At 36.1% G+C, this 24,511-nt stretch overlaps 1 protein-coding gene across 1 annotated transcript in view; it reads left to right on the top strand.

Moving 5' to 3' along the window:
- Window positions 1–24,511, top strand: part of HMCN1 (hemicentin 1) — a 478,487-nt gene that overhangs the window by 313,945 nt on the left and 140,031 nt on the right. Inside the window, exons 37-44 of the mRNA XM_078078047.1 lie at window positions 5,029–5,130; window positions 5,947–6,123; window positions 6,813–6,964; window positions 8,130–8,253; window positions 12,534–12,709; window positions 20,995–21,091; window positions 23,028–23,150; window positions 24,341–24,502. Of these exons, the coding sequence (XP_077934173.1) occupies window positions 5,029–5,130; window positions 5,947–6,123; window positions 6,813–6,964; window positions 8,130–8,253; window positions 12,534–12,709; window positions 20,995–21,091; window positions 23,028–23,150; window positions 24,341–24,502 (1,113 nt within the window). The remainder of the gene's footprint in view (window positions 1–5,028; window positions 5,131–5,946; window positions 6,124–6,812; window positions 6,965–8,129; window positions 8,254–12,533; window positions 12,710–20,994; window positions 21,092–23,027; window positions 23,151–24,340; window positions 24,503–24,511) is intronic.

The following is a 24,511-nucleotide window of genomic DNA, read 5'->3' as shown; positions in this document are numbered from 1 at the left end:
GTAATTTCACTATTGGGTATTTACCCAAAGAACACACTAATTCAAAAAGATATATGCACCCCTATATTTATTGCAGCATTACTTACAATAGCCAAATTATGGAAGCAACCCAAGTGTCCATCAATAGATGAGTGGATAAAGATGTGATATTGTGAGATAGATAGATGATAGATATAGATAGATAGAGAGACAGATATAATGGAATATTACTTAGCCATAAAAAAGAATGAAATCTTTCCATCTGCAACAACATGGCTGCATCTTGAGAGTATAATGCTAAGTGAAATAAGTCAGTCAGAGAAAGACAAATATCATATGATTTCACTCACATGTGGAATTTAAGAAACAAAACAAAAGAACAAAGAAAAAGAGACAAGCCAAAAAAACAGACTCTTAGCTATGGAGAACAAACTGATGGTTACCATCAGAAGGGAGGTGGTTGAGGGGATGGATGAAATAGATGAAGGAGATTAAGAGTACACTTACCATAATGACCACTGAGTGAGGTATATAATTGTTGAATCACTGTATTTTACACCTGAAACTGATATAACACTGTAACTATACTAGAATTAAAAAATAAAAATTCAAAAATAATAATATAATGTGGCCATTCTGGAAACCATATTCTCTTCTTTCCATTCTTATTGTTGTGGTAGTAGTCACTACTATTGATGGGGTTTTTGGTTTTTGTCTTCTGTTTATTTATTTAATGAGTAGGTAGAATACTGTTACTCCCCAAAATGTTCACATCCTATTTCTAGAATCTGTGACTATATTAGATTACATGTCAAAGAGGAATTAAGAATACAGATGGAATTAAGGTTGTTAATCAACTGACCTTAAAATAGGGAGATTACCCAGGATTATCCAGGTAGACCCGGTGTAATCATAAGGACATTAAAAGTGGAAGAAGGAGGCAGGACTTCAGAGTGATAGGATGTGAGAAGGTCTTATGAGTCCTCCACACATCTCCATTGCTGGTTTTGAAGACAGAGGAAGGGAGGCCACAAACTAAGAAATATAAGTGACCTCTGTAAATTGGAAAACGCAAGGAAATAGATTCTCCTCTGCAGCCTACAGAAAGGAACTGAGCCCTTCTGAGACATTTATTTTAACCCAGTGAGACTGTGTTGGACTTCTTTCCCATAGAACTGTAAGATAATAAATTTGTATTGTTTAAACTGTCAAGTTTGAGGCAATTTGTTGTGAAAGCAAGAGAAAACTAATATGGTGAGGTTTCTGAACAATTTCTGTGAAGTCTGTCTTTACAGATTTTTTAACATGCCCCTGGGGAAAAGGCTGTTTGCACTAAGCAAACTCTGAATCCGATTAAATAAAGTCAAGTCCTTTGAGTGTGGATTTCCAGGGAAGGGCCAGACAGGTCAAATAGTGACAGTTTTCTAGGAATGATGCTCTTAGGTAGCTCCAAACCCATTCTGCTTCTTTCAGTGTCTGCTAGGCTGCTTTTTTCACTGTGGTTGGTAGGCTATCTGTTTTCAAAGTTACTGCTGATAACTTTGGAGAGAGTGGTGGGAATAGAGGGAGATAAAATGCCATAAAACTCACTGTTCTTAATGAGATTTAGCTGTTTTTCTTGAATAAGCACTTCTTGGATTGTTGCAAGTCTTTGGTTAATTTCCAGAGTTCTGAAAAAGTTGATTTTGACAAATTTTCCAGTGTTCTTGTTTCTTTTATGGAGGAATGGATTTTTGGAGTTCTTACTCTGCCATTCTTGCTGACGTCTAATCTTTTTTTCTTTAAGTTCTCTAGAGGAGTGAAAAATAGCGAACCCACTCCATAGCTCTTGGATTTCTTATTCTTACCATAATGTTTTATTGCAGCAGTTACATAGTCTGTCAAAGCCTTCAGTGATCACTTCAGTCCAGAAGGCTTCAAGTGAGTATTTAAATAACTGTTTAGAAGGAATGTGCCATGGACTAATTATTTTTCCTTTTCAGTTTGAAAAGTCAGATAGCCATATTTAAAGGTCTTTTGTGTTTAAATGCCATATCATTCATCTGAATTCAGTGCAGAAAACAGAAACATTCTAGTCTTTTCAAGCAGGAAGGGTTAACACACTGAATTAAATGGACACAGATATGAAGGAGGATTAGGTTCTAGGCTTTGTCTTCAGGAACAGCCTCCGGACATACAGAGATCTGACCCACAAAGACATTTACCCTGAGGACAGATTTTATTTTAAACTTGTTGAAAACCAGCTTTGAGTTTCATTGCCTTTTGTTGTTGTTTATGCTTGTTTGTTTTCTTTGGTATTGTCTTCTGCTTTTATTTTTATTATTTCTTTATTCCTGACTTCTTTTGGTTTATTAATGGTCTTTTTCTGGATGCTGAGTTGAATGCTTAGAACACTTATTCTCATTGTTTCTAGTTTTTAATATGTTAATTAGGGCTCTAGGATTTCCTTTGAGTACTATACTATACAGCTAGGTGACATACTATATGTTTTAATTTTAATCAATCTCATTCTATTTTATTTTTTTCTTTATACTTTTGTCTTGATTTCCTCTTTAATGTTTTCCCCTTGTAAAGAGCTTTATATTTTTGTTTTTGATTTCTACTCATTTTTATTATAGTTTTATTAAATTGTGGCTGTAAATGATTTTGTGGCCTAATATATAGTCAGTTTTGAACATATTCTATTGGCATTTGAAAAAAATGTATATTCCTTGTCAACTATAAGTGTACATACACACACATACACACTCACAGTCTGGATGGGTAATTTTATCTTTCAAATTCTTTAAAACCTAATTTTTGTTTCACTATAATCAGTTCCTGAGAAAGGTGCACTAAAATATACTACTTTTATATTTATTATATATTTTATATATAAATATATTATATATAATAAATATAAATATATAATATTATATATATAATTTTTCAAAATTTTCCTGCTCTTTAACAATTTTGCTTTGTTATTCAATGCATAAAGCATTGCCATTATAATGGATTCTTCATAAATCGTGACATTTTAGGCAATAGAAAGCACGTTGCTTTGGCATGTTTAATGATTTTTGCTTAGTATACCAATTTGTCAGAAATTGATGTCACCCTGTTGTCCTGGCATATCTTTGCCAAGCTCTTTATTGTCAGTATTTTTGTGAGTTTTTTATTTATGCTCTTTATCCACTTAGACTTTTTTATTAAAGAAAATAGTGTTGGGGGCACCTGAGTGGCTCAGTTGGTTAAGCGTCTGCTTTTAGCTCAGGTCCTGATCCCAGAGTCCTGGGATCGAGCCTTACATTGGGCTCCCTGCTCAGTGGGGAGCCTGCTTCTCCCTCTCCCTCTATCTCCCAGCTTGCGCTCTCACTCTCACTCCCCCTCTATCTCAAAATAAATAGATAAAATCTTAAAAAAATAGTGTTGGGGTGCCTGGGTGGCTCAGTCAGTTAAGTGTCTGACTCTTGATTTCGGTTCAGGTCATGGTCTCTGGGTCAAGGGATAGAGCCTGCATTGGGGTCTTTGCTTAGCAGGGAGTCTGCTCAGGATTCTCTCTCTCCCTCTGCCCCTTCCCCCCAAATAAATAAATCTTTAAAAATAAAAAATAAAAAAATAAAATAGTGTTAACGCACAGATGTGTTAGCTCTTTGTCTATTGAGTAAAAAACTAAGCTCATTCACATTTATGCTCTTGATTTACATAGTTGATTTTATTTCTTTTTTTTTTTAAAGATTTTATTTATTTATTTGGGAGAGAGAGAATGAGAGAAAGCACATGAGAGGGGGGAGGGTCAGAGGGAGAAGCAGACTCCCTGCTGAGCAGGGAGCCCGATGCGGGACTCGATCCAGGGACTCCAGGATCATGACCTGAGCCGAAGGCAGTCGCTTAACCGACTGAGCCACCCAGGCGCCCAGTTGATTTTATTTCTTATTTAGTTCTCCTTTCTCCTTTCCTCTTCTGTTTTTACTAGATTAATGAATAGATTGATTGCTTGATTGTATATGGGTTGGGGTTGAAGGGCTCCACTGCATTAAATGAGTCAAATTTAAAATGTAGTTTTTCTATAAACTTCAAATACTAACTTACATCTACAGCATCTTCTCACAGTATGATAAGGCCTCTAGTTTACTTGTGAGTTTTTCATCCTGGCATTCTTCCTATACTCCTTGACATAGTGTTAGAAGCATAGCTCATTGCTATTCTATGTTTGTTATTCCTTTTATTCCTGTATGCCTCTCAGACTTTCCAAATTCCTACTTTATTATATGCACATTAAATAATAGAGTAGCATTATCTGTGATATTTAAAATTAAAAATGTAGTTTTTTATTTTACTAACAATTTAATTATAACTTTTATATCAAAAGAAAAAAACTGCTAGTAAACAAAAAAAAGATTCTAATTTTTCTGAAATGGTTTAAGATAGTACTATCTGAAGATAAAGTCAGATATTATGAGAAATATTGATTTCCCTTTTATTGGAAGAGTTCAAATGGGATAGCTTACTTCTTCTTGTTAAAGGCAATTCATCATCAGACCAATCAGATTAATTGGAATAAAAAAATAGTCCTTTAACTTTCTTTACTATCCTGCTAATCTATAATTCTGAGGATTTTCCTACTGGGGACAAAAGAACTAATGATCCTGAAAACTTATTAAGATCTTTTTAAAGATAAATTTATATGTATTTATTCTATTTTTTAAGAGATTTTATTTATTTATTTGTGTGTGAGAGAGAGAATAAGCCGTGGGGTATGGGCAGAAGGAGAGAGAGAGAGAAGTAGATTCCCCGCTGAGCAGGAAACCCGATGCAGGGCTCAGTCCAAGGACCCAGAGATCATGACCTGAGCCAAAGGCCGATGCCCAACAGACTGAGTCACCCAGGTGCCCCAAGATCCTTTTTTTATCCTGTTCTTCAGTTCTACTTAATAGAATACTTTTGTTCCAAGTATATCAGTGTATATATGTAAAAGACAGAAAGGAATGATAATTTCCACTGAGCATATAGTATCAGTTTAAATATCCTACTTATGTGAATTAATTATGTTTGGGCTTCTTGTAGAACCACCTAGTCTGGAGGATGCAGGGAAGATGCTGAATGAGACCGTGGTGGTGAACAACCCCATTCAGTTGGAGTGTAAGGCAGCTGGAAATCCCTTTCCTGGTAGGTTTACTTGTGGACTCCCTAACTTAGTGGCGTTTTAAGATTTCTGGAAAAAGCTAAATCTGTTTATGAGCACAATATAGTAATTACTAATAAAGGAAAGATTATGGAATACATTCCAAGGGTAAAGCAGTGATAAGGATATAATTAGGTGGATGATATTTTTGAATTTTCATTGCTTCTAGCTGCATGAAATAATTTACCCATTTAAACAAGGTAGAAATATGTGAATAACTAATTGTCTTATGGTCCTTACTGTGGCCACAAAACCCACAATGGTAGTTTTTTATACACTTATGTTGAAAAACATTTTTTTCTCTAGTTCAAATTGATTATCTTTATAAATCAGTCAATTAATGAGAATATTATTCTTTTTGTTGATTCTCATCACTGGTAAGTTATTAATATGAATCAATAACAATATAATTTTTTAGGCTAATAGTGTGTATAGTCTTTGGTTTTGATCAAATGTATAGACAAAATTTTTATAGATGACAGGAATATATGCAACAAAAAGAAATAGAATTGGTTAAAAGTTTGCAATCAAACAATATTGATACATTAGAGATAATATAAAGAATATTTGCTTTATAATTTCATTTTCAGGACTCTTATATTGGCTTGGCTTTTCCTGTTTTTCCTAGGGTTACCTCCTCCTCAAAACCAATCCTAAAGAGGTATTTAAACTGATTAAGCTTGAATGATAAGCCTAAGAATAAAGCAGTTCTTATTATTTTAGTTAACCTCCAATTTGGAGGCATCGAGCTTTAAAAGAAAAAATTTAAATAGATGGACTTCTTTCTTCTTCCCCTGCAGTTATTACATGGTACAAAGATAATCGTCCACTCTCAGGTTCCACCGGTGTGACTTTCTTGAACAGAGGACAGATCATTGATATCGAAAGTGCCCAGATCACCGATGCTGGCATATATAAATGTGTAGCCATCAACTCAGCTGGAGCTACAGAGTTATTTTATAGTCTGCAGGTCCATGGTTAGTGGCACTTCTCCTAGATTCATGCTGGGGTAAAAATGCATTCAAAATGATTAAGTGCTTCTATAAAATTTTAGTTGTGAATAGTGTGTTTTGTCATCTTTATTTAAAGATGCAGTGTTCTGAAACTGATGACTGTTTTTATTTCCTGATTCCTATTAAAATGCTCTAGTTTCCCATGCTGTTGAACTTCAATTTGCTTTAGATGTACTGTTGAAATAGTTATCAACAATCTTATCAGCTAATGACAATAACCCTCTTTGTAAATATTGTCTATCAAAATCATAGATTTTGGTCAAACAAAGATTTTAAGTTATTACCTCTAATAATGCTTTTAAGACAATGTAGTTGTCAGGGATACAGTGGAGGAAGACACACACATACACACCCACACACACACACACCTGGAAATCAAGAAATAAAAATGCACTCTGGCATTAAAAACTGGATTTCCTAAACAAAGTAGCAAAACCTCCTTTTCCTCATCTGTAAAATGGAAATTATTGATAATTGGATAGCTGTGATTAGAATCTCAAGTAAATGATGTGAAAGAACTCAAAACAAAACCATGAAAAACCCACATGTGGAAACACAACTGTAGACATTATATATACTATTCATTATTTTGAGTGAAATATTCTGTGATATTAATATATCTTACTTTTATTTACTTTTTTATTTCTTTTCAGTGCCACCATCGATTTCTGGCAGCAATAACATGGTGGCAGTGGTGGTTAATAACTTGGTGAGGTTAGAATGTGAAGCCAGAGGAATCCCTGCCCCAAGTCTGACCTGGTTGAAAGATGGGAGCCCTGTCTCTAGTTTTGCTAACGGGTTACAGGTACTTTCTGTCATGTCTTAAGGGTAGTCTACCACCTGATTATTAAATACAGTATGAACAGGTAAAGCTGTTAACAAGATTTGGAGAATAAGAATTAGCAAAGGTTTTCCAAAAATATACACATTTATATCCATAATTACCATAGCCACACAATTGGGATTTCTAAACAATTCTTTAAAAGCTCAGTACATCTAAGAAATCTTTTATTTCATATGTAGATACTGTATTTTGACCATTTGTTTTACTTTCTACCTACCTCCCCATCCCCATTCCCTGCCACCAATACAAAAGATACCTTGCACAAAGAAGTGTTCATCAACAACAAAAACAGGAATTTCCTCCTCAAATTTATATTACAATGTTTGGAAACATTCATGAATTAGAGAACCATATAGGGTATATTTAATTTTACAAAAACATTAAGTAATAAAGTAAGAAAAATTAGAAAGGCAACATTATAGAAATGAAATTTGAATCTGAGAAAGCAGTTTAAGTGCTTCACATTGACTCAAAATTAAAATTATAGAAGCACACATATCTCCTTTAAAGTGTACTTTAATTTTATTTTGCCTAGTAGAGAACTTAGTTTTCCCACCATTCTACTTTAGCTTTTCTCAAAAATCCACTGCTCGCAGAATTTGGGACCATAGAAGATCCAGAGTTAATGTCAATATTTTAGAAGTACAACTAGACCAATGGGATAAAAGAGCCATGAATGCGACTAATTAATTTATTTGGCTGCTACTTTGCTATTAATTATAACTTCTTACTTATCCTAACCAAGAAAATTAGAAGGAAGATTAGCTGCTCTTATTCCCACTTCTTCTCATCTTTTTCCCCTGGTGGCTTTTTCTCTCTCTACAGTAAGGATGGATGAGACTGGACCTTCCTTCACTTGATTTTGTACATAGGGACTTGTTTTCAGTGGTTATTTCCGAGTTTGGTTCTAGCTTTTCACAGGCTTCTTTCAAAGAGAGGATAAGAAGTAGATTATATGAAGCTTGCCCACTTTAAAATATCCAAGTGGAAAAATAAATAAAATAAAACATCCAAGTGGAAATCTTTCTGGAGGCAAATGTCAATTGATTAACCTCAGAAAATAGGAGAAAAAAAGGCTGTTTCTCAGAGGGGCATGTTGGCTATTTATCTTTCTTATCATTGAAAGGTTCTGTCTGGAGGCCGCATCCTAGCACTGACCAGCGCTCAAATCAGTGATACTGGGAGATACACCTGCGTGGCAGTGAATGCTGCTGGGGAGAAACAAAGGGACATTGACCTCAGAGTATACGGTGAAATATTTTAATAATTATTTCTGTTCTAATATAGATGTGTTTAATTCCTAAAATCATTGAAGAAGTTAAAGGAAGTTGTTGACAATAAAGAACGATGAGCAATAGAAATGATTTTATAGTATCAATTCAAATCAAATTCTACCTTTCTGCTTTATATTTGACTTTGTCTGATTTTCCTTTCTCAAAGTTCTGAGAAATTAAAATGCTAGGTGTTGGTTTCATAGAATACTCTAAAGAGCATGACTAAGGAGAGCAGTTTAGCAATTTGGAAGATATAAAGGGAGCATCTGTTCAAGTAGCTCTCTTGATCTATTCTACTCAAAGACTTGATTTTATTACTTTTATATCTATAATCAGCATATTTTGTAGTCAATACGATGTCTATGAATTAAAGGCTATTTGAGAAGCAAAAGTTAAGCATAAATTTAGAGAAAATTCAGGTTTTTTCCTACCTATGATGCAGCCATAAGGTAAAAAGGAAATGTCTAATTTTATCACAGCAGAAGTCCTCCTCAACAAAGTTCAGTCCTAATTGACCTCCATTCGTAGGCTGTGTTTTTCATTGCACATTTTAGTTTACCTTTGCATTTAGGGCTGTTTTAGGCTTTTTTCAGTGTCTTATTTGCATTATATTCCTTGGTCATGGAATAATGGAATTGTTTCTCCATGGCCCCTCAAAGAGTATCTGGGTTTTTTCTATTTTAATTCCAGTATAATTAACATACAGTGTTATGTTAGTTTCATTCAGGTGTACAATCCTCTCTAAATCCCACCTCACTTCCAAGTAGTTCACTCCTATTCAAAATATATCTTTTTTTTTTTTTACCTCCAGATCATGTCAGTTGACTCCTCTTTATAGGTTTGCCAAAAGTAAATGTAACAATCACAAGTAACTTATAAATCATAGTTTTTTAATTAAAAAAAGAAACCTTGTTACAACACGGCTAAATTACATATCTAATGGATCTTGAAAGTCCCAGCTGGCATTAGTAAACTACCAAAGGGCTCTCTCTGCTCTCTCTTTTCTATTGCTTCTACAATAGACATGGGTCCACATCCAGCCTCCAGCTTTGCTGGTGCCCTGTGTCACAGATAACAGATGGGACTAAAATGTCCAACCCCAGGGAATCTAGTCCTTCCCTTAAATCTAACTGGGTCATTTTTATGTTTTATGGAGAATTGGAATGCTCACAACGTGAAATATCCTTAGAGAATGATTCATCAGTCAATCTAAGTATGTGATACAAAAGCTCCTTCAATAATTAGCAAGCAAACAGAGGGGTGACATGAGTATTTGCTGGGTTTTAGTCAGGACTGAAAATCTGGGATTGGCTCCTTCTGTTTCTACATGGGTTGGTATCAAAAGTATACCGGAGAGGTGATAGAGAGTTGATATTTTCCAGGAGTCATAAAAACTCACTATTTTTTATCATTTGCCAAGCCATTTCCATACCACCCTTTTGGTCTGAAAACTGGGATCTTTCCTCTGTTATAAAAGTCAGATGGTTAGCTAACATTTACATATGCTTAGCATTTGAATATAGGTGCACAGCAAGCAGTTAAAGAAATGTAAAATTTCAGACTCTTAATCTGAAATTAGTTTCCAATCTGTGCTCCCCTATTAGTATTATTTCCATATATTATATTCCTATATTTGTAGCAATTACCTTGACAATCTTGTGTCTCATTGGAGCCTAGTGAATGTTCATCTCCAGTGACCAATCTCCCTTAGATTTACATTGTAGAGTATGGGGGTGATAAGAGGAGTAGACAGTGGATAAAATAGCTTTCCTTACAATTGCAAGAGTAGTTCATTAAAATATTTCCCCTTGGTATAAATTCAGGGTATATTTTACTATATTCTGAGGTGCTAAAACAAGAGAATTGGGTTTTTAAATGATTGAGATTCCTGTACCTTTACTTAAAGCTAAGCTCGGAGAACTTTGTTAGAGATCACACGTGCTCCAGCATCTCCACAAGTGTAACCCTACAGCCGTGCTGATTTTGATAATTAAATTTAACAAGTATAATGCATAGGATGAGAAACAGACATGATACCCGCCTTCCTAAGCAATATAACCACAAAGCTAAGTAAGGATAACATCTAAGGAAGCCGAGATCTAAAGGGTAGAGACTCGTTCTCTTCTCAGACTAAACAAAAAGTTGGAAATGAAAGGACAGAAAACATAGAGGCATTTCAGTAATATATATGCTCAGCTGTAATTAGATTTGCTTTTATTTATGTTCCTTAAGAAACAAATACTCTATTGTTTTTGCATTTTTCCTCTCAATTTAAAAAAAAAAGTCTGGTTTCTTTTTGAACTTGATTCAACTCATTTAGCCATAAAGAGAAATAATTGGAGGAAAAATATTTAGAAATAAATTAACATTCTGCTTTCTTGAATTATTTCTGACTTTTACTTCTACAAGTAGTCGTAAAGAATTCATGCTTTTTTGTAAATTCTATAAATACTCTAAGATAAACATATTTTTATGCAGTTATGGTACTTTTTTGTCCACTGAGACCGGACTTTACCTGAAATTACTTTCAAGCTGTTAAATTGGCTATTTTATTTAGGGCTTCCTGTGCTAAGACTGGTGAATGTATCTGTTTTCATAATATCTTAGAAAATGGCACTAATTGTGCTGATTTTGCTAGTATTATAGCAGTTTTAATCTCAGACAGACTAGTTGTATATCTTTTATCTAATGTCTCACATATTAAAAACAATTCCACTGTTTTCTGGTCCCCATAGATTACTTTAAGCTTATTGAGAGCCAGATGTCTATGTGCTATTAAACTGAGCAGAATCAGGAATCTCTGCACAAAAGCTCCATTAGTCTATTCCAACTATTGTGCATGGCATTTCTTTGCATCATGACATCAGTTCCTTTGGATTTAGCACAGATCCTGCATCCAGAAACAGTACAAGAAAATGGCCTTTAGTTTAATGCCTTTCCCTCTGTAGGAGACATGGTAGCAGAGAAACCTCCTGGTTACAGAACTGCAGTGTTACTCATCCAAACCTATTGCAGTCATTGTCATTTTGCCACATGCTGCAGGATCCAGCCTGAAACAATGGCTAATGAACTATAATAACAATCCTTACCACAAAAATCTTATTTATATCAAAGCATTTGGAAAGTCCCTTAGGATTCATTCAGTGCAGCTTAACCTTTCTTATTAAAAGAAAAAAATACTAAAAATATGGTACATTTCCTACAATCCTGAATAGTTATGGGATTTAGTGAGAAGTGGCCAAGGAAATTCCTCTCTGTGTTTTTTCAGTGGCCCTTTATAACAGGCCTGATTTCATCGTTAGTTTGTGTTTTTTGAATTATTATAAATACAGTCCTGAAAGAGTCCTTGAGAGGTTATGGAGCAAACCCTCTCATTCTTGGCAGGACTGTACCTAAACCATCTGAGACAAATGATTGTTTACTCTATATTTTAATACACCCAAGGGAAGGAGATTCCTTAGACTTCTCCAAGAACACATTTCAACATCTGACAAGCTTGATAGCCAGGGGATTCTAATTTTAATCTCATTAAAATCTCAACTCATTTCCTCTTTTTATGTAATTATATGTTATACAGCTGGTCACTGCTTTCATTTTGTTCTTTATTGTGTCATTTATCCCACATGGTCTTTATTCCATAGAAAGCTGACAAGGCATCATGGAAAACCAAAAAGAGCTCTAAACTGCAAATCAGAAGACTCAACTCCTAGCTTTGCCACAAATTAGTCATGTTATTTCAAATAAGCTATTGTCTGTCACCTACTTCATGTTTTACATACCATGAGGTGGGACTAGGTGGTCTCTTTCGACTCTATTTTTTAATTTTGCCTCTGTGTCTATAAAATTTATTTTCTTTTGCAAAAGATATAAAGAAATATCAAAAGTATATATGCTTTTAATTATTGTTATTTATTTCCAAAATGCTTCATGAGTAATTTATTACTTTGGAAATCTTAAGCAGTAACATCTAATTCAAAAAGTTTCTGAAATAAGCACTTGGTGAGAACTTCCAGTTCTAAAACTTCTTAAAGTGAAAAGTTAGTGAAAAGTATATCTGTTCAATAGGAACATATTAATCAGTGATTTCTTAGTATTTGATTCTGAACCAAATGATGCAACGAGGGTATGTTAGAATTATTGTGATCCTACATCTTAAAAGAACTAATAAAGTTATTTGGTATATGTCCTGATGCTTAAAAAAGATAAGCAGTGTGTTGGCCTGTTTTATCCTGAGGGAAAACCCTTCTTTCACTTAGTTCCACCAAATATTATGGGAGAAGAACAGAACATCTCTGTCCTCATTAGCCAAGCTGTGGAGTTACTATGTCAGAGTGACGCTATCCCCCCACCTACTTTGACTTGGTTAAAGGATGGCCGCCCGTTGCTGAAGAAACCAGGCCTCAGTATCTCTGAAAATGGAACTGTGTTAAAGGTAAGCCTAGAGATTCATTTACTTCTTCTTATATTATTCCTAAGCTCATGGCTTTGGTTGTAAACATGCCTGTCTACAAGTGTTCTACTAATTTCATCTTGTAAAATTATAGGTACCCTTTTATTAATGAGGTTTGTAATATTTTAAAACTTTATGCTTAGTAAGATTTAGATATTTGTCTATCCATATTTGTAGCCAGAAGCCATCCAAAAATGCTTCTGGGAAAATACAGAACTATTCTAATGAGTGCTTCATTTTTAGTCATTCAACTACTCAGCAAATAAATACCCATTCTGGGTGCTCTGCATACAATGTGAAAAATAGACACATTTCCTACCCTCAGTTTCTTCCAAGTTTGCATAAATATATGAAAATTAACAGTTCCATTGAAAATGCAGTACATGCTATAAGTGTGAGTTAATTACTATTTGGATGGTACAGGTAATACATTTTAGGAGGATAGTGAAAGGTGAGGCTGTGGTTGCCTGGAAATCTTGGAAGGCTACTTGGCTTTTTATGTGTAGATGGGACAAAAGGCCTGATTAAGGAAAGCAAGTAAGCTAGTGTGGCTGAAACAGGGAATTTAACCAAGTGAATATTTGGAAATAATATTGACAACGTTGATTTGAGTGAAATAAGAGCTAACATTGAAAACCAGTTTAAGGAATTGGGATTCAGGGGACATCTGGGTGGCTCAGTAGGTTAAGCGTCTGCATTTGGCTCAGGTCTTGATCTCAGGGTGCTGGGATCAAGCCCTGAGTCAGGCTCCCTGCTCAGCGGTGAGTCTGCTTCTTCTTCCCCCTGCTCTTGTGTTCTCCCTTGCTCTCTCTCTCTCTCCCTCCCTCTCAAATAAATAAATAAATAATCTTAAAAAAATACAAAGGAATTAGTATTCAGGAAGTAATAAGCTATTGGAATGTTTATAAAGTCCTCATAATAACCCTATTGAGAAATTGAAAGAATGGCTAAGTAATCTGCCCACAGTTACTAAGTGTCAGAAATGGGATTTGAATACAGGGAGTTTAGCTTTAAAACTCATGCTACTAACCACTCTACCACATAGCCTCTTGGTAAAGGAAGGTTATTACTGGCAAACAAAGGGAGTCTTGAGAAATGGATGATGATATCAGCACATAGGAAGCTGAGAAGCTTATATAAGGAGAGCAGAAACATGGGAGAGAATGGGAGGGAATATGAAGTTGTGTGTTAGAGGCAACCAAGTAGAGATTTTAGGAATTATAATCTGTAATAGTGGAGCTGGGTAAAGAAGGAAAAGCTGGAATAACTGGTGGAGGAAAGTAGGATAAGTCAATTGAGCTATATAGGGGAGAAAAGAAAAAAGCACTGGCCATGCTCAGAGGCAGACCCAGAGCTCTAGAAATCAACTGGTAGTATTCTCAAACCCCTGCTCTGACCAAATGACAGAGGGAGACAATTGTATGAACACAAGTCCCAGCACTGGGCGGGGAGAGCTATGTGTGGTTAGAAATGTCTTGGCAAATTTCAGAGTATAGAAGTTGATTTCTTCAGGGCACAGATCTCAATAAGTTTGGGAAGCCAAAAGAAAGGCAAGGGTGAAGAAATCCTGGGATCTATTGAATCTCTACCACAGAGACTGGCCAGGCACCCTGAAATGTGCAGGTCCCACTGAGGGGTGTACAGAGAGGACCTCATGGAAATAAAAACTTCTACAGAACTCAGACAAAATTGGTCAGTTAAGACTATCTTACCTGTGCATTTCCCAAAACAATTCATGCACATCCACAACCAGGTAAAGTAATAAATTCTTACCGTGTTATTTTGCCTGGAACACACTAAGGAAATCAATACATCTTTTTTATTAAGTTTTTATTTTAATTCCAGTATAGTTAACATACAGTGTTTTATTAGTTTCAGGTGTACAATATAGTGATTCATCACTTATATACAACACCCAGTGCTCATCACAACAAGTGCCCTCCTTAATCCCCTTTACCTATTTCACCCATCCCTCCACCCACCTCTCCTCTGGTGACCATCATTTTGATCTCTATAGTTAAGAATCTGTTTCTTGGTTTGTTTCTCTTTCTCTTCTTTTCCCTTTGTTCATTTGTTTTGTTTTAAAATTTCACATATAAGTGAAATCATTTGGTATTTGTCTTTCTCTGATGGACTTATTTAATTTAATGTTATACCCTCTAGCTACATCCATGTTGTTGCAAATGGCCAGATTTCATTCTTGTTTATGGCTGAATAACATTCCATTCCTACATATATATGATATGTGATCACATATGTGAGATATATATATATCTCATATATATATGTGTGTGTGTGTGTGTGTGTGTATATATATATAAAATCTCCATTATCCATTTATCTATCAGTGGGCACTTGGACTGCTTCCATAATTTGGCTATTATAAATAATGCTGCCATAAACATAGGGGTGCATGTGTCACTTTGAATTAGTGTTTCTGTATTTTTAGGGTAGGTATCCAGTAGTGTGATGATTGGATCATAGGGTAGTTCTATTTTTAACTTTCTGAGGAAACTCCATACTGTTTTCCAGAATGGCTGCACCAGCTTGCATTCCCACCAACAGTACGAGAGTTTTGCTTTTTCCACAACCTTGCCAACACTTGTTCTTTGTGTTTTTTATTTTAGCCATTCTGACAGGTGTGAGGTGATACCTCATTGTAGTTTTGATTTGTATTTCTCGGATGATGAATGAGTCATGTGTCTATTGGCCATCTGTATGTCTTCTTTGGAGAAATGTCTGTTCATGTCTTCTGCCCATTTTTTAACTGGATTATTTGTTTTTTGGGTGTTGAGTTGTATCAGTTCTTTATATATTTTGGATACTAACGCTTTATCATATATGTCATTTGCAAATATCTTTTCCCATTCTGTAAGTTGCCTTTTGTTTTGTTTATTGTTTCTTTTGCTGTGCAGAGCTTTTTATCTTGATGAAGGCCCAACAGTTTATTTTTGCTTTTATTTCCCTTGCCTCGGGAGACATATCCAGAAAAACATTGCTATGGCCAAGACTTATCAAAAAGAAAAGAGAAAGGCCCCAAGTAAATAAAATCACAAAGGAAAGAGGAGAGAACACAACCAACACCACAGAAATACAAATAATCATAAGAGAATATTATGAAAAATTATATGCCAACAAACTGGGCAATCTGGAAGAAATGGACAAATTCCTAGATTCCTAGATTGTAAACATACAAACTACCAAAACTGAAACAGGACAAAATAGAAAATTTGCACAGACCCATAACCAGCAAAGAAAATTGAATCAGTATTCAAAAGTCTTCCAACAAACAAAAGTCCAAGGCCAAATGGCTTCCCTGGGGAATTCTACCAGACATTTAAAGAAAAATTAATACCTATCCTTCTCAAACTGTTTCAAAAAATAGAAATGGAAGGAAAACTTCCAAACTCCTTCAATGAGGCCAGCATTACTTTGATTCCAAAACTAGACAAAAATCCTGCTAAAAAGAATTACATGCTAGACACATCTCCAAAGGCAAGGGAAACAAAAGCAAAAATGAACTGTTGGGACTTCATCAAGATAAAAAGCATTTGCACAGCAAAGGAAACAGTCGACAAAACCAAAAGACAACCCACAGAATGGGAGAAGATATTTGCAAATGACATATCAGATAAAGGGCTAGTATCCACAATCTATAAAGAACTTATCAAACTCAACACCCAAACAACAAATAATCTAATGAAGAAATGCGCAGAAGACACGAACAGACATTTCTCCAAAGAAGACATCCAAATGGCCAACAGACACATGAAAAAATGCTCAACATCACTCAACATCAGGGAAATACAGATCAAAACCTCAATGAGATACCACCTCACACCGGTCAGAATGGCTAAAATTAACAAGTCAGGTAACGACAGATGTTGGCGAGGATGCAGAGAAAGGGGAACCCGCTTATACTGTTGGTGGGAATGCAAGCTGGTGCAGCCACTCTGGAAAACAGTATGGAGGTTCCTCAAAAAGTTGAAAATAGAGCTACCATACGATCCAGCAATTACACTCCTGGGTATTTACCCCAAAGATACAAATGTAGTGATCCAAAGGGGCACATGTATCCCAATGTTTATAGCAGCAATGTCCACAATAGCCAAACTATGGAAAGAGCCCAGATGTCCATTGACAGATGAATGGATAAAGATGTGGTGTGTGTGTGTGTATATATATATATATATATATATATATATATATATATATATATATAATGGAATATTATGCAGCCATCAAAAAATGAAATCTTGCCATTTGCAATGACATGGCTGGAACTAGAGGGTATTATGCTAAGCAAAATGAATCAATCAGAGAAAGATAAGTATCATATGATCTCACTGATACATGGAATTTAAGAAACAAGGTAGAGGATCATAGGGGAAGAGAGAAAAAAATGAAACAAGATGAAACCAGAGAGGGAGACAAACCATAAGAGACTCTTAATCATAGGAAACAAACTGAGGGTTGCTGGAGGGGTGGGGGATGGAGGGATGGTGTACCTGGGTGATAGACATTGGGGAGGGTATATGTTGTAATGAGCACTGGGTATTGTATAAGACTGATGAATCACAGACCTGTAACCCTGAAACAAATAATATATGTTAAGTAATTGAATTTAAATTTTTTAAAAAAGGAGATTTACAAGCCAATATCCCTGATGAACATAAATGCAAAAATTCTTGATAAAATACTAGCAAATGGAATTCAACAGTACTTTAAAAGAATTATTCACCATGACCAAGTGGGATTTATTTCTGGGCTTCAGAGGTGGTTCAGTATTCACAAACAATCAATGTGATACACCACATCAATAAAAGAAAGGATAATATCCTGTCAATAGATACAGAAAAAGCATTTGACAAAATACAGCATTCTTTTTTTTTTTTTTTAAGATTTTATTTATTTATTTGACAGAGAGAGACACAACGGGAGAGGGAACACAAGCAGGGGGAGTGGGAGAGGGAGAAGCAGGCTTCCCACAGAGCAGGGAGCCTGATGTAGGGCTCGATCCCAGGACCCTGAGATCATGACCTGAGCCAAAGGCAGACGCTTAACGATTGAGCCACCCAGGCGCCCCAACATTCTTTCTTGATTAAAGAAAAAAAAACCCTCAACAAAATAGGGCTAGATGAAACATACCTTAACATCATAGAGGCCATATATAAAAGACCCACAGCTAATATCATCCTCAATGGGAAAAACTGAGAACCTTTCCCCTATGGTCAGGAACAAGACAAGGGTGTCCACTCTTGCCATTACTACTTAACATAGTACTGGAAGTCTTAGCCTCAGCAATCAAACAACAAAAAGAAATAAAAGGCATCCAAATAGGCAAGGAAGAAGTCAAACTTTCACTATTTACAGATGACGTGATATACTCTATGTAGAAAACCTGAAAGACTCCACGAAAAAATTGCTAGAACTAATGCATGAATTCAACAAAGTTGCAAGATATAAAATCAATGTGCAGAAATCTGTTGCGTTTCTATACATCAATAATGAAACAGCACAAAAAGCATCAGGGAATCAGTCACATTTGCAATTGCACCAAAAATCATAAGATACCTAGGAATAAACCTAACCAAAGAGGTAAAAAATCTGTACTCTGAAAAGTATAGAACACTTATGAAGGAAATTGAAGAGGACAGAAAGAAAATGCTCATGCTCCATTCTTGGAGCATTGGATTTGTTCTTCCAATCCATTCCATGTTCATTGATTGGAAGAACAAACATTGTTAAAATGTCTCTACTACCCAAAGCTATCTACACATTTAATGCAATCCCTATCAAAATACCACCAGCATTTTTCACAGAGCTAGAATAAACAATCCTAAAATTTGTATGAAACCACAAAAGACCCTGAGTAACCAAAGTCCTGAAAAAGAAAAGCAAAGCTGGAGGCATCACAATTCTGGACTTCAAGCTGTATTACAAATCTGTAGTCATCAAGACTGAATGGTACTGGCACGAAAAGAGACACAGAGATCAGTGGAACAGAGTAGAAAACCCAGAAATGGACCCAGAACTATATGATCAACTAATCTTCAACAAAACAGGACATAATACTCAATGGGAAAAAGACAGTCTTTTCAACAAATGGTGTTGGGAAACTGGACAGCAACATGACGAAGAATGAGACTGGGACCATTTTCTTACATCATACACCCAAGTAAATTCAAAATGGATGAAAGACCTAAGTGTGAGACAGGAAACCATCAAAATCCTTGAGGAGAACACAGGCAGCAACCTCTTTGACCTCGGCCATAGCAACTTCTTTTTTTTTTTTTTTCAAGATTTATATTTATTTGAGGTGGGGGGAGAGCAGCAGAGGAAGATGGACAGGGAGAGGATCCCAAGCAGACTCCCCACTGAGCAAAAAACCCGATGTGGGGCTCAATCCCATGACCCTGATATCATGACATGAGCTGAAACCAAGAGTCAGACACTCAACCAACTGAGCCACCCAGGTGCCCCCATAGCAACTTCTTACTAGACAAGTCACTGGAGGCAGGGGAAACAAAAGAAAAATGAACTATTGGGACTTCTTCAAGATAAAAAGCTTCTGCACAGCGAAGGAAACCATCAACAAAATTAAAAGGTAGCCTATGGAATGGGAGAAGATATTTGCAAATGACATATCTGATAAAGGGTTAGTATCCAAAATATATAAAGAACTGATATAACTCAACACTCAGGGATGTCTGGGCGCCTCAGTCAGTTAAATGTATGCCTTCAGCTCGGGTCATGATCCCAGGGTTCTGGGATCAAGTCCCGCATCGGGCTCTCTGCTCCACAGGGAGCCTGCTTCTCCCTCTGCCTGCCGCTCGCCCTGCTTGTGCTTTCTCTCTCTCTGACAGATTAAAAAAAAAATCTTTAAAAAAATAACTCAACACCCAAAAAACAAATAATCCAGTTAAGATATGGGCAGAAGACATTAATAGACATTTTTCCAAAGAAGACATCCAGATGGCTAACAGACACATGAAAAAATGCTCAATATCACTCATCATCAAGGAAATACAAATCAAAACTACAGGGAGGTATCACCTCACACCTGTGAGAATGGCTAAAATTAACAACACAGAAAACAAAAAGTATTGGCAAGGATGTGGAGAAAGGGGAGCCCTCTTATACTGTAGGTGGGAATGCAAACTGATGCAGCCACTCTGGAAAACAGTATGGAGGTTCCCCAAAAAGTTAAAAATAGAACCACCCTATAATCCAGCAATTACACTACTAGGTATTTACCCAAAGGATACAAAAATATGGATTCAAAGGGGTACATGCACCCCACTGTTTATAGCAGCACTATCAACAAGAGCTAGACTATGGAGAGAGCCCAAATGTCCATCGACTGACGAATGGATAAGGAAGATGTGGTATACACACACACACACACACACACACACACACACACAATGGAATATTACTTAGCCATCAAAAAGAATGAAGTCTTGCCATTTGCAGCAATGTGGATGGAGCTAGAATGTATTATGCTAAGTGAAACAAGTCAGTCAGAGAAAGACAAATATCATATTATTTCGCTCATATGTAGAATTTAAGAAACAAAACAGATGAACATATGAGAGGGGGGAAAAAGAGAGAGAGAGAAACAAACCACAAGAGACTCTGAAAGAGAATAAACTGAGTGTTGATGGAGGGAAGTGAGTAGGGAATGGGCTAGATGGGTGATGGGTGTTAAGGAGGGCACTTGTTATAATGAGCACTGGGTGTTGTATGTAGGTGATGAATCACTGAATTCTACTCCTAAAACCAATATTGCACTGTACGTTAACTAGAATTTAAATAAAAATTTTAAAAAAAGAAGCTTACAAGCCCAGTATAGGGAGAAGACATGTAATAAACCAATAATAAAGGTGTTATTTTACTGAACAATAGCCTAGATATATAAAGGTTATCTATATTAAAGCCCTAAATAACTTATTCAGAAATAGTGTTTTCTTGTTATTTTATCTGAATTTTATTTAATTATATTTAAGAGGCCATTCTAGACCTTCAATCACTAATATTAATTAGATTAAAACAAAGTATGATATAGATGAAAACTGTTGAATTTTGATTTAAGTGTTGAATGTGGATGATGGGCATATAGTCATATGCTTTACTATTCTCTTTCCTTTCTATATGTTTGAAAACCTTTAGAATACTCATGAAAAATAAGAAGTCACAAATAACATTAATAGAAAAACTCCAATTATGAAATAGAAACAGGTTTCAAAGCATGGTTTTATTTTTAGATTGAAGAGGCTCAAGTTCAAGACACTGGTCGTTACACTTGTGAGGCAACAAATGTTGCTGGAAAAACTGAGAAAAACTATAATGTCAACATTTGGGGTAAGTGTGATTATATATAATTAACTGAAGATCAATTATAAATAGGTTAAAGGGATTTAAAGAAGGACTGGGATGTTCAGATCTGTATTTGGGGAATAAAACAGATAAACTCTAGTAGTATTTAAGAAACTGAATTAACAGGATTAATTGATTACATGGATAGGTGTGAAAAGAAGAAGAGTAGAGGATGGATGTTGTTGTGGGTTGGCCAGCTGGGCCATGTGGACAGCAGTGTCCTTCCCTCAGAAAAGGAACAAAGGTGCCTGGGTTCAGCTGTGGGCAAGTCAAGTTTGAAAGTGCCTCTGATGTATCCAGGTTGAGATGTTTAGTAGTCAGATACAAAACTCTAGACCTCAGATGGGGTCTGCATTACAGTTACAGATTTGCAAGTATTTGTGTCAATGGAAGCCATGGGAATAGAGGAGGGTAGAATTGAGGTTGGAGATGGTGTACTTATAGTAATGGCAATCTATGTAATTGTCATTTTCTTCTGCAGAACTTTCCATCTGTGGTATGGGAGATGACAGAGTAAACTAACTGTAGGATTCATCCAGAGGAAGAGTGTTGCAAAACAGGAAGGGCAAGAGTGCAAGGCAGTTGAGATTATTGGCAAAGGAGTAGTTGAAATTATTGATCATGAAATCTAAGCTGGATAGAAAAGTCAGTAAACAAGAGTAGGCAGCTGGATTGGGAAGTTTCTGAGAGATGAAAAGACTTGAGATTCAGTTGGGTCGATGAAGTGAGAATTGGGAATAATTGAGTGAAAGCTATAAGGATGGAGCAGTAGGAGAAATGTTCTAGATGATGAACATGGTGGAGAAAGGGATGAGCAGATCAAGGAAGTGAGTAGCCACGGTGGTCAGACTGGATATACATGCAGATGTTGCGTTCATACAGAAGAATGCCAGGTCTCCATGTGAAGGAGAAAGATAAAAACAAGTACCAAATTGTTCAGTGAATAGAAAAAGAATGGCAGGTTCACAGATGATGGTGAGGGAGAAAGAGAAGTAACTTGGTGGCATGAGCCTCAAAGGAGGAGGTTTTCACATGGGGGCAGTTGAAGTTGAACAATGACTGGAAGCTACATTGATGGGGGAGGAGGATTTTCCCACTGCTCAACTCCCAGGAGCTTGGGAGAGCAAGCATCTGCCACCTGATAATATTGCAGCCAGACAAGCATCTTGAGAGGAGAGTTCAGCCAGCAAAGGCAGACTTGGCCTTCTTGAGAGGAGCGTGGGTAATCAGGGTTCACTTAAACGTTCCAAAGAGAAACTAGAGGACAGTGGGGAGGCAGGCTGTGCATTCTAATAACATATCCATTTCTTGGATCAAACCCCTGTGTCTGTCCTTTACCATAATGTTTTAAGCCTGTTTTCCAGTTCTGTTCAGCAGCTAAGACATCAAAACTGGCTGAGGGGCGCCTGGGTGGCTCAGTCATTAAGCATCTGCCTTCGGCTCAGGTCATGATCCCAGGATCCTGGGATCGAGCCCCGCATCGGGCTCCCCGCTCGGCGGGAAGCCTGCTTCTCCCTCTCCCACTCCCCCTGTTTGTGTTCCCTCTCCCGCTGTATCTCTCTCTGTCAAACAAATAAATAAAATCTTTAAATAAAAAAAAAAAAACTGGCTGAGCAGAAAGGACAATTAAGTGTAAATTTGGTAGGTGCTTTAGTTTTCTGATGCAAAAAGTCTAATTATCTACAATACATTAGCTTCTGAATATTTTGTTAATTAAGTTTCTATCTGTGAAAACGGGAAGTCTGCTAATGGGTATTTTTCTATGTCTTACAGTTGACTTTTAATGTGGTATCGATATGTCAACCTCAAGGGCTAATTATTTCCTTATGTCATTTGAGTGGGAACCTTTTTTTAAAATGTAAAGGAAATTTAATGTAAAGTTAATGTAAATATAATATTTTTTCATTTTTTCATCTTTCAGTGCCACCAAATATTTATGGTTCTGATGAACTTGCTCAACTTACAGTCATTGAAGGGAATCTCATTAGTTTATTGTGTGAATCAAGTGGTATTCCACCCCCAAATCTCATTTGGAAGAAGAAAGGTCAGTTTTCATCCTCAACATTTATAAGATTAAAATAAATGTTAAATGAATCTATATTTTGTTTGACAAACATACCATTTTATTAACAAACTTTTCTGGGGTTTTCATACTAAAATATTAGCTAGCATGATTGCTTTATGTTAAATGTGTAGCATGTGATAACTTCTACACTATATAGCTGAAAATCTTTAATTTTGAAACTGTTCTCCAGAAAAAATTAACTTTCTGTATTAGTTGATTACTTTATAATCTAATGCATTATAGGGTGGCTATAATGGTCAAGAATCCACCATTCAAAGAATTCTTTTATCTTCTTTAGAATAAGCTTTAAAAAATATTTTCTATAACATTTTTGCTGTATTTGTGACAGTTTTGCAATGTATGTTAAGACTGAACTCTGTAGTTAAACAAATTTTCAATTTATTCATTAATAAATATTTATTTGTATCCATTAAGTATCAGACAGATAATCTATATTTTTAGTTGATTTTTTTTTAAAGATTTTATTTATTTATTTGAGAGTGAGAGCAAGAGAGATGGGAGAGGGAGAGGGAGAATCAGACTCGCCACTGAGCAGGGACCCTGACTCGGGGCTCCATCCCAGGGCTCTGGGATCATGACCTGAGGTGAAGGCAGACCTTTAACCCACTGACCCACCCAGGTGCCCAATATTTTTAGTTGATTTTTAAAATCATTTTGTTTTATTGTTTTAAGATTTTATTTTATTTTTCTAAGTATGCTTTCAAATGTAATACTGATTGAAAAAAAATTTGCAGAAGATAATCTTTTTTTTTTTTAAAGATTTTATTTATTTATTTGACAGAGAGACAGTGAGAGAGGGAACACAAGCAGGGGGAGTGGGAGAGGGAGAAGCAGGCTTCCCGCTGAGCAGGGAGCCCGATGTGGGACTCGATCCCAGGACCCTGGGATCATGACCTGAGCCAAAGGCAAACACTTAACGACTGAGCCACCCAGGCGCCCCTGCAGAAGATAATCTTGATAAATATCTCCTCTTCCTCCTGCCTCTCCTCTCCTGCCTTCTTCTCCTTCTTTTTGCATAGGATTATTTTACAGTGTCATCTGCCTTTTAAGTTCTTGAAATAAGATGTAAATAAACGTACTTATCAGAGTATGTACACAAAATGTTATATATTTTTGCTTCGTATTCTGGCATTTTGTCTTCTTTGTAGGCTCCCCAGTGCTGGCTGATTCTGCAGGGCGAGTCAGAACTTTATCTGGAGGCAGACAGTTACAGATCTCAGTTGCGGAAAAATCTGATGCAGGGCTGTATACGTGTGTGGCATCAAATGTTGCTGGAACTGCAAAGAAAGACTACAGTCTGCAAGTTTATAGTAAGTTAT

This window comes from Halichoerus grypus, chromosome 7, assembly GCF_964656455.1.
Source record: "Halichoerus grypus chromosome 7, mHalGry1.hap1.1, whole genome shotgun sequence".
Classification (NCBI taxonomy): Eukaryota; Metazoa; Chordata; class Mammalia; order Carnivora; family Phocidae; genus Halichoerus; species Halichoerus grypus.
This window is presented reverse-complemented; position numbering and strand designations above follow the sequence as displayed.